Source organism: Phoca vitulina, unplaced genomic scaffold (assembly GCF_004348235.1).
Source record: "Phoca vitulina isolate PV1807 unplaced genomic scaffold, GSC_HSeal_1.0 scaffold42, whole genome shotgun sequence".
Classification (NCBI taxonomy): domain Eukaryota; kingdom Metazoa; phylum Chordata; class Mammalia; order Carnivora; family Phocidae; genus Phoca; species Phoca vitulina.
This window is the reverse complement of record NW_022589745.1, coordinates 7,573,155-7,583,649: the sequence shown is the minus strand read 5'-3', so window position 1 is coordinate 7,583,649 and position 10,495 is coordinate 7,573,155. Positions and strand designations below refer to the sequence as shown.

The 10,495-nt window shown below is 60.6% G+C and overlaps 1 protein-coding gene across 3 annotated transcripts in view; it reads right to left on the bottom strand.

The window, feature by feature from the left end:
- Positions 1-8,564: 8,564 nt before the first annotated feature.
- HPCAL1 (hippocalcin like 1) overlaps positions 8,565-10,495 on the bottom strand; it is a 107,965-nt gene continuing 106,034 nt past the window's right edge. For all 3 annotated transcript variants that reach the window (XM_032430043.1, XM_032430042.1, XM_032430044.1), the window contains exon 5: positions 8,565-8,850. In XM_032430043.1, coding sequence (XP_032285934.1) covers positions 8,753-8,850 — 98 coding nt within the window. In that variant the 3' untranslated portion in view covers positions 8,565-8,752. The remainder of the gene's footprint in view (positions 8,851-10,495) is intronic.

Here is a 10,495-nt window from a genome sequence, read left to right as displayed (position 1 = left end):
CTTCCAGGTCCTAGGTTGCCGTGTGCAGTTACCTGTTGCCATGTGGTGAAAGATGGCACTGCCTAGGGGTGCCTGGGTGGCTGGTTGGTTGAGCGTCTGACTCTTGATCTCAGCTCAGGTCATGATCGAGCGCCACGTCGGGCTCAGCACGGGGAGTCTGCTTCTCCCTCTCCCTCTGCTCCATCCCACACTTGAGTGTGAGCTCGCTCGCTCGCTCTCAAAAAAAAAAGAAATGGCACTGTCTAGTCATTCACAGAAACCGGACACTTCCAGACTTAGAGTGTGAAGTGACTGTGGCTCAGGGCCTCCACCAGGCAGCGGGTGAATCTTCCTCCTGAATGTGCTGGAGACTCCAGATAGGCCCCCCATGGGAAGGGACCCGGGGCTCTCAAGCTGTTGGTCCAAGATGAAGGCAGTGGTCTCAGCCTGCATTCAGTTCACTCGGGGGAGCATCTTCTGAATACGGATCGTAGGGCCCCCCCCCCCACTCCAGAGATGGGGTAGTGTGGGGAAACTGGGCCAACGCCTGGAAAGCGCAAGAAGAGCCTCCCCAACTCCTTACATAGTCCATCGGTGAGAGTTGTAACAGAGCAGACACAAAATTAACACATTTGAAGTCAAAAAGGTAAGGGACAAACAGAACCACATGAGCCCAGGGCTGACTTTCTAAATATTGGAAGGCTCTGGTCAATAAAAGGACAATATAATAGAAAGTAGACAAGTCACAAACGGATTTACAGAAAAGTCCGAGTGTGAGACTTCCAAACTCGAGAAACGCACATGAAAACAGACTACCCCATGTCAGGTGGGCAGATGGAGGGGTTCCCTCGGCCGCTGGCTAAGCAGACGTGCTCACGCTGGACGGGAAGGGAACCGTGGGGGTGATCTCTTCGGAGGCCACTGGGCAAAACCACAACCCAAACTGATGCAGCTACGTAAGGATTTCCTGACAGAAACCCCCTCACAGGCTCTTCACTGCACTGTTCACAGCACACGTTGGAAACACGCCACGTGTCCACTGAGAGGGACAGGCAAGACGACAGAGGGCCGGGGCCGCGGCCGCTCGCACCGGCAGGAGCTCATGGGGCCCGCCTCCCAGCCACAGTGCGGACGAGCAGGGTGAGGAGCAGCGTGTCGTGTGCTGTGTGTGTGTGTGCGTGTGTGTACGCGCATTCCCGTGTGCACGGGGCCTTTCCGGAAGAACCGATGCACGGGTGGGGGGAGCATCGGGGCCTGAGGAGGCTGCACAGCACTTCTGCGTGTGTCCGCATCACTGATCTTACTACAGAGATCACGCTCGCGTCCCATGGCAGGCGGTGGGCAGAGGCAGGCCACGTGGCTCCCACGTCCACTTGGCGCTCCTAGCCTACAAAGACGTTGCTGAACTTGAAGCCAGAGAGGCCAAGTGACTCGTCTAAGGGAGCCAGTGAGTCGGGAGGACCTAAGAGGAAGGAGGTGTCCGCTTCCCTGGCCAGTCTGTGGTCCCGGTCACTCACTGAAGAAAAAGAGCCGTGGCGAGAACGTGGCCGGGGACGTGGCTTCGGGCCCTCGCTCTCCCTCGGTCTCCTTCCCACTCGGGCCGGCAGCAGCACCCGTGGCCTTGAGCCCCGGCCAGTGGGCGCCTGGAGCTGCGCACACCCAGCCCCTGCCTCCCTACCAGTGACAGGGCCCCACCGTAGCTGCCGACCCCTACAAGCGAGGGACTCCGAGGCTTTTGAGTCCCTCGAGTCCCTCCCTGGCGGCTGTTCCGAGGGAGGGTCAGGGACTTTCGAATGTAGTGCCCTGAGGGAAAACGCCTGAGACGTCCTTGCTGCTCTTTCTGGGAGCGGAGGATTGTTCCATTGTTCATCCTCTCTGCTGACTAGAATGGGGAGGGTCATGAGCAGAGGGGCCCTGGGGGTGGCCTGGCCCCTGCAGCTTCTGACCCGCCGCGGGGACTGTGCACACTCAGCTCCCTGGCTTGACAAGGGGAGCTGCCAGACTCAGCAAATAAAAATAGAAGATTCTGCGTGGGACAGAGATTCGTTGTCTGAAACTGAAATTTAACTGGGCAACACTATCGAAAGGCCTCCGAGTCCTGGGTATCAGGAGCCCAGCCTCAGCCTCTGGGCACTGTGTGGCCCACAGAAAGTCAGGTGCTCCTCGGAGCCTCAGTCTCCTTATCTGACAAGTGGAACAGGGACAGAAAGCTATATGAGGCAGGCCCAAGTGGCTCTGAACCCGGGCAGGGAGGCCTTGGGGATCGGCACCCCAAGCCTGAGACCGCCCTCCTGGCTGCAGCCACCAGGGGGCAGCAGCACCTCGTGCTCTAGGCTCCTCTGCTCAGGGGGGAGCTGTGACCAAACTGTCAGGTCACACAGTCACTCAGCAAACCCTTGACCAGGGCCCCAGAAGAGCCCTGACTGTGCCAGGAGGGCCGTGGGAACAGGACATGCTCTGGCTCAGATGGAGATCCAGGGCCGGCCACAGCAGTGGATCTGGGGCTTTGAGGAAGGGGCTCCATGCAGCCTGGGCCAAGACCAGGCCACTGCCCCCAAAACTCTTCCTGAGCCCCAATAGGTGAAGCCCATCCCCCAGCCCAGCTGTCGCCCCTCCTGCCTCACACCTGCTGCACCAGCCCTGTGAACAGCCTTGCCGCCCTCGCCTGTCCGGAGTGGGTAACACCCCCAGCCACCTCCGGAGGTGACCTGGTGACCCTGCCCACTGCCCCACTTGCCCTGGACAAGGCCCTCCCTGTCCTCTCCTGTAAGACGGTGACGCTGAGGCTCGGCCTCCCTGCTGCAGTGTGGGGGTGGGAGAGGCAGAGGGGCGCTGCTCTCAGGGGATCCCCCACCCACTGCGCTCTCCTTGGAGCCGGGGTCCAGGTCCCTGCCTGTCTCCACGCATCGGTACCTAAGGCTACCAGTGTCATCCCCATCTTCACATGGTCCCAGGCCCACGTTCTTCCCACACCAGAGCTGCCCCCACGGGGGTGGGGGGTCCAGTCCTAACCCTGGCTCTGGTCCCATGGCCCCCACTTCCGGAGGATCGAGGAGCCCTTTGGTAGCCCTCGCTCTGAGCTGGAGAGCCTGAAGGGCAGATGTCGACCCAGGGGGTGGCTTCACCCGACCCCGAGGCCCTGCAGCCCTTCCCTCTGGCAGCCGATGTGCAGGAGAGGACAGGGAGGGCCTTGTCCAGGGTCACGGGGCTCCTCAGTGGCCAAGCTGAGACCCGTACCTCTGCCTCGGGGTCCAGGGCCGCCGTGGTGCAGCTCCAGGGAGTAGGGATGGGCCGCGCGCCGAGTCTCAGTCATCATTCCCCAGCCGCTAATCCCACGCTGGGCCTGGCACTGGATCCAGGGGCAAAGGGGACCGGAAGGAGATGGATGGACAATATAAGGTCCATGTGAGGGAAGCAGCGCTGGGAGTGAGGGGAGCGGGCGCGGGGGGCTACAGGCACTGTCTGGGGGGAGGCGGGGAGGGCTTTCTGGACGAAGGGACATTTGCATGTAGTCTTAGAAAGGGCCCGCAGTGTGGGTGAGCATGAGGTTCAGGGAGGAGGAGGAGGGAGGGCTACTGTCACCTAAACTGGGCCGGCTGGTCTCTGCCCAGGACGTGCCTGGCCGTGTGTCCGTGACACCACCACACGGACAGACAGACGCACGCTCCAGCCTGGACCGGCCAAATCCCCATCTGCAGAGGCTCGGGCGCCGACCACACCGCTGGTCCCCAGACACACACAGAGACACACAGTGCGCACGCGCACACACACACACGCACGCACACGCACGCACACGCGCGCACACGCACAGTGCAGGGGCACCGTCTGGGGCCTAGTTCTGCTTCTGCTACTGACTTCTGGGACCTGAGCGAGCCTGAGGGGCCTGGCTGATGGCTCGTAGAGAGCTGGGAGCCGGTGGTGGGGCTGTGGGGCCAGTCCGCTCCCCTCCCGGGGCTCCGCCAGTGGCCGGCAGGTGGAGCATGCGCACCACGAAAGGAGCCGTGCGGCCCGGGCGCAGCAGCGGTGCGGAGTGTGCGCGCGCGGAGTGCGTGCGCGCGCGAGCGGGGGGCACACCCATGCCACGGGCAGGGGAGACGGGCCAGGATGGGCCCAAGTGTGCCCTGTCGGGAGCTGCAGGAGTCGGGTGGCCGGGCGGGTCCTCAGAGACGTTTCTCCTTTGGGTCTGAGCCCAGGGACGCCCCCCAGCCCCCAGGAAAGCCTCAGAAGCTGCTGGGAAGAGCCCGGGGGTGATGGAGGGGGAGAGGCCCACCCTTCGCCCCCCGGGGGCAGCTGCCTTTCCTCCGCAGGTGCCTGCGCGAGTCAGGCGGCCCTCACCGCATGGCTCCCCCGGCCCCGCGCCCTGCGTGGCGTCCCGCACGGCCGTGGCCCAAGCTCGCCCTTGGAGCGCGTGCTCCGTAAACACGCCTCCCTCCAGGCCCAGGCTCCCCGGGCTCCCGCACCACTGCGTCTCCCACGTCGACTCTGCCTTCACCCCTTCTCTTCTGACAGGCCTTCTGGATGTCCCCCGAGCCAAGGAGAAGGCCGAGCCGCAGGGCTTTGACTCCACGCAGACCCCCCAGGGCATCCGGCCTGAGGGAAAGCGGCGGAGGCGCCAGCCAGGCCCTGAGAACGGGCCTGCGGGGAGGGCGCCCCTCGGCCGGTGCCGGGGATCAGGCCTGGGTGCCGCAAATGCGGCCCCCGCTGAGCCCTACTTAGGGACGCGCCCCTGCATTTCCCCAGACACGTGGGGCCCTGAAGGTGGCTTCAGCTCCCTGAGACCATTCTGTAATTAGGAGGAGCCCCAACTTGGGTCCTTGGGAACTTATCCCGGGCTCCAGTCCCACATCTGCCCCTCCTTTCTGGGGCAAGTGACTGCCCTATACCCCAGTGGATCCATGTGGGTAGTAATGCCCGGCTGCAGGCTGATGGGACGCGTACATTAGTACATTCAACAGCATCCGTCCTAGGAAGCCCTCAGCAAACGCGGGCTCACGTTTTGCTGGCTTAATGCTGGTTCCCACCGAGGAGGCCGGCCCACCCAGAGAAAGCCTGAGGCTGCAATAATGAAAAGCCAGGGTTCAGAGTAAGGGGGGGTTAGCACTGCCCTCACGGGGGTTGACCATGGCCTACCCAGATGAACGGCCTTGGACATCACACCCCAACCTCCCCACTCTCCCCTCCACATCCCAGGGCTTCGAAACATGTTCCTACTTCAGGAGTTGTTCCTATTGCTGTATTTCCTCCGGGGGGGGGGGGGCACTGAGCTGGGGTGTCAGAACTGGAACGGTCCATGGAGACATCGTGCTGGGGCAGGGGTGCTCAGTCCACAGGAGGAATGGAGAGCTGAGCCACAGCCTTTGAGCTGCCCCTGGGGCACACTGGGATCCTGTGTTTTCTGGGCAGGACCACACGGGTCCTGGGCAGAGTCACAGGAAATGCAGACCAGATCAGGGTCACTTTCTAGAAGGCCTACTTTAGACACATACATTATTAGGTCTGCAGTCTAGAGTCTGAGGGATACATAAGAAACTCCTAAGGAACTTGAACCAACTTGAGGTGCCCATACAGGATGGCAGAGGGTCTGGGCTCCCCAGGGCAAGGAGAAGGCAGGATGAGACCCTCATAGGAGGATGGGGACGCAGGGAAAAAGGGGCAGGCCCGGGCCTGTAGTGCAAATTACCAGGGAGGGACAGGAGACCTTACAATCTGCTCCAGAAGAGCCTGCTCCAAGATAAGAGGATTCTTACTGGGAAGGTAGCTGGGACCAGTTTTGAGTTCAATTGTGGGTTCTTTCCTCCTTGGATGAGCTGAGCTTTCCTGGCATATGGATACCATCTTTAGGGCTACTTCCCCTCGCTCTCAGGTAGCAGTGGACTCCCTAGAGAATGGCCACACTGACTTCTGTGAGCTCCTGCTGGGGCAGGGTCGAGGACCCCCAGACCCACATCTTCCACATTTAGGCAGAAGCACTTGTGATAGTTTCTTGGTGTTTTTTTTTTTTTTGTTTTTTTTTTTTAAAGGTTTACTTATTTATTTGAGGGAGAGAGAGAGCACAAGGGCGGGGGGAGTGGCAGCACAAGGCGGGGGGAGTGGCAGGGGAAGGAGAGAGAAACTTAAGCAGACTTGGTGCTGAGCGCGGAGCCGGATGCGGGCTCGATGTCACAACCCTGAGATCACAACCTGAGCCGGGAAACCAAGATTCAGACGCTTAACCAACTGTGCCACCCAGGTGCCCCTGATAGTTTTATGTACCATTTTGACTGGGTCATGGGGGCCCAGATACCTGGTTAAACATTATTCTGGGTGTGTCTATGTGGGTATTTCTGGATGAAATTAACATTTCAGTTAGTCAACTGGGTAAAGCAGATAGATGGCCCTCCCCAATGTGGGTGGGCCTCAGCCAATTCGTTGAAGGGCTGAATAGAGCAAGACTCAGTTAAGGGAAATTTTGCTCTGTCTGAGGGTCTTGAACTGGAATGTTGACCTCTTGCCTTCAGACCCTTTCCTGAATTATGCCATCGGCTCTCCTGGGCGGAGCTCCAGCTTACAGATCTTGGGACTGTTCAGCCTCCAGAATCATGTGAGCCAATTCCTAATAATCAATGTGTGTGTGTGTGTGTGTGTGTGTATGTAGATCTCCTGTTGGGTCTGCTTCTCTGGAGAATCCTGTTCCAGCAGTCCTTCCCATCTATGCTCCTCCCAACCCATTCCAAGCGCTGACGCCCTCCCCAACAAGCAGTATTGATTTAACCTTTTTTGTAAAATTCAAGTCCCTCACTGGGAGGGGAGACCCCCCTGGGCCAGGCAGAGATGTCAAGGCATGATCTTGCCATTTTTAGCAATGGAGGGTGCTGCCCACCGAGGCCCCCAGCTGTGGGTACGCAGGGAGCTGCGCCGTGACCCAGCCTCCGCTAGTACCGCTGGCTCGTTAGGCACTTGCAGACGGCTCAGTGTTCCTACTCAGAGGCATGTATCTTACAAGATTACTAACAAAATAGCCACGGTCCCTGACGGCCTGTGAGGCAGGCTCTGAGCTGCATGCTCTGCCCACTTACCTCCATCACCCGCCTCTCCATTTCACCCCTTCCACCAGCGAAGACACCGAGGCTCTGAGAGGTCCCACAGCCCAAGGCAGGCAGGTGAGACTGCTGGTGCCCATCTCGGAAACAGAACTCCAGTCCCGTCCAGCCCTTCCCACTGCCGTGCCCTCTGGGGCAGGTGAGCCCTCCTCAGCCAAGGGTACATCTTGACTGGCCAGTCACGGTCACCTCACACCCCCACCAAGGTACTGACCTGGGTTCCAGCCAATGGGAAGAGAAGCTGATGAGGAAGACAGGGTTGCTTCTCTTCTTGCCTGTGGAATGCTGTGTCAGCTGGACTGTGGGGACCCCGAGAAGGTTAAGTGTGAGGACAAAAGCTAAATGTGAGATTGGGGGGCGGGGGTGGTGGGGAAGGTGCAGGGAACCTGGGTGGCCCCAGTGATGCTCTCTCCAGCTGCTGGATTAGCCAAGCCTACAGCACGCTGCCTTTGGACTTCTCGACATGTGAGACAAACATCCTATGGTAGAAGCAACCTCTGTTCGGTTTTCTGAGGCTGGGACCAGAGGTGTCCCTCCGGCCACAGCCTGAGAAACCAGGTTTCCCTCCCGGCCCGTGCTGATGGCCCTGGTCCCCGCTCTGTCCTCGCAGAGCATGTGCTGTTCTGCTCCCTTGCTGATCAAATGGGGGCAGGGTGGGACAGGCGGGGAGGGAGGCAGGCAGAAGCCTGAGAGTCAAACCTGCCAGGGACGGTCACCTTTTATTTCCACGAGTATTTCTTGGCACGAGTGGGGCAGATATTGAAGAGCAGGCTGCACAAGATTTATAGACACAGGGACACGAGAGGGGCCGAGTTTACCGACAGCAACCGGCCCTGCTGAGTCTACCTTGACCCGAGGGTCCTGAGCAACCCGGGGGCTCTCACGGGCCAACACAAAACTCGGAGAATTCCATTTATTTGATCATTTTTAATACAGGAAATGCCAGACCAATCAACAAGGAGGACAGACCTTACACAGATGCCTACGTTCACTACATGGACGGGACGGTCTCCACGGCACTGGGCACGCATGCATTTCCTTGGAAACGGGCAGATCGAGAGAGCGCATAAATACCACAAAATAACCGGGCTCGGGGGCGGATCACAGGCCACGGGGGGAACCACGCTTCACAGGCAACGGAGTCATGAAATACGGGACCTACACGGCACATTTCACTTCACCAGAGGCATAATTTATACATGAAAAGGAAGGAGACCACGGTATCTATACGTGCAAGCAGCTTTGGTCAGAGGAAACCACGAGCGAGGTGGAGCCATGCACGGGAAGGGCTTGCCCGTCTACTCTCCCTCCAGTCTCGTCCCCACCTTGCCCACAGTCACCTGCCGTCACAACATACAACAGCTGGCCTTGTCTCCATCTTAGAAGCCCCATCCATGTCCTCAGCGGTGTTCTCGGGGCTCCCTGGGGCGGGAGGACGCCCCAGGAGCCAGAACTGTGAGGCCTGTGTGGAAACACCTCCCGGGGGGGGGGGGGGCGCCCGGGGGGGGCCGGGGGGGGGCAGGAGGAGGCCAGGTGGAGGAGGGAGGCACAGCCACCGGGCCGGGCAGGTGCCGCGTGTCGCCTGGGCCCCGGCCGAGAGCAGGAATGGTGGAGGAGGCATCCACCTGTGCAAGCAAAGCTTAGACGGCGAGACGAGCCCGTGTTTCTCTGCCGCTGTCAGGACGCCCGGCCCCTCAGAACTGACTGGCACTGCTGGGGTCACACTGCAACAAGCGGACGATGGAGGGGTCGCTCTTGGCACCTTTAATGAATTCCTCCAGCGACAGTTTGCCTGTGGCACGGGAGAAAGGAGAGGCGGGGCTCAGCCAGTGCTCCGCGGTCTTCGCGCGTCCAGAGGTCCCTTCCCTGTCGGGGGACGCCCCCTTTGCTCTAAGTCTCGCACCTTCCCGAAGCTGGACCAAAGTGAGGCTCCACTCACTCTGCACACATTTCTGGAAAAATCCCTTTTCGCTTTCACGGCTCACGGCAAAGCATCGGGCAACTTAAAGGACACACCCCCCGTACGACAGGGGCTGTGGCTTGTGGGACAATGTAAATCCTTTTAGAAGCCACCCCAGGCTTTAGGTAACAAAGCTGTGACCCCATTACTGCTAGGGCCAAGAGTAGGAAAGCGGGTTTGAAAACTGAAGTGAGTTCTGGGGGAGCTGATGTTGGGGACACCCACGGGCCCTCCTCGGCGGTCCCTCTCCCAGGACCCCCCACCCCCGACAGGGAAGGACCTAGGTTTGAAGCTGGCTCTGTTCTGGCGGGCTCATGCCTTGGGGGAGTCTGCAGCTGTGAAGCCGTGGTGACATTGACCCCGCGGGACGGCAGTAAACGGGCTAAGGAGCTCGTGGCCTGCGCCACGCCGCCACGGGCCACGCCGCCACGGGCAAGCTACCAATCTTCCACGGCTCAGGATCTTCAGCCGCAGCCTGGCCTGGAGGACGCGCCCAGCGGGCTGCTACCAGGGAGCCAGGAGAGGGATCCAGAGGCCCCCAGGCAGAGACCTCCGCCAGCCCACTGCCAGGGAGGGACACCCCCTCCTCCCGGCCCCCAGCAGGGGGCAGGTGGGCTGGCCCCAGCAGAGACTAAACAACACCGGGGCTCAAGGATGGTCTGGGAAGCAACCCCTTCAAAGGAGGAGAAATTCTCCGGGACCCTCTGCTTACACAGAGGGGCTACTGGGCTTTGTTTCTCTCCTATGGTTGGTGGCGACTTTTACCCGCCACTCCCCCGACTCTGACCACTCAGATCGAGAAGCTTCTGAAAGCACAGCCCCCTCCTCCTGGCAGACAGCGGGGCAGGTGAGGGGCCGACGGGGGGCAAGAGGGGCCCTGGGGGTTCTGGTCTGGGTCTGTCGGGCAGCGGTCAGCGTGTTCCTGGCACTCGGCCAGTCTCCCATCATACGTACAGCCAGGAGGGGTGTGAACAGGAAAGGTTTGTGCTGGAGGAAACCCGCCAGGTACTCCCGACCCCTGGGTGGAGGGGGCAGGGAAGGTGAGACAAAGTGCAGGGCCCTGCCCACTCCTGAGCAGCCCCCTCAAGAGGGGGTGCCCCTGAGCACCCCTGCCTTCACCCTCATCTCTCCAACATCGACCCTCCCTTCCCTCCCCGAGGCCCGGGGACAGATGCACACTGGGGCTCACAGAGGTGCCCTGCCCCACTGGGCACAGACTCAGGTTCCCCGACAAGCTGGGAAGACACGGCCCTGCTGGCCCTCCAAAGGGACGGGGTCGTGCAGGCTCAGGCAGGGGAGAGGGGTCGAGAGCGCAGCGCCCAGGACTCTGTGCTCACAGCTTTCTGGGCATGGTCTCATTGAATCCTCACAACCACATGAGCCTGAATTTGTGACCCCCGTTTCACAGAGGAGGAAACCAAGGCTGAGGAGAGCCAAGACTCGGTGCAGGTCCGTCGGAACCCGAAACCTGCGCCCT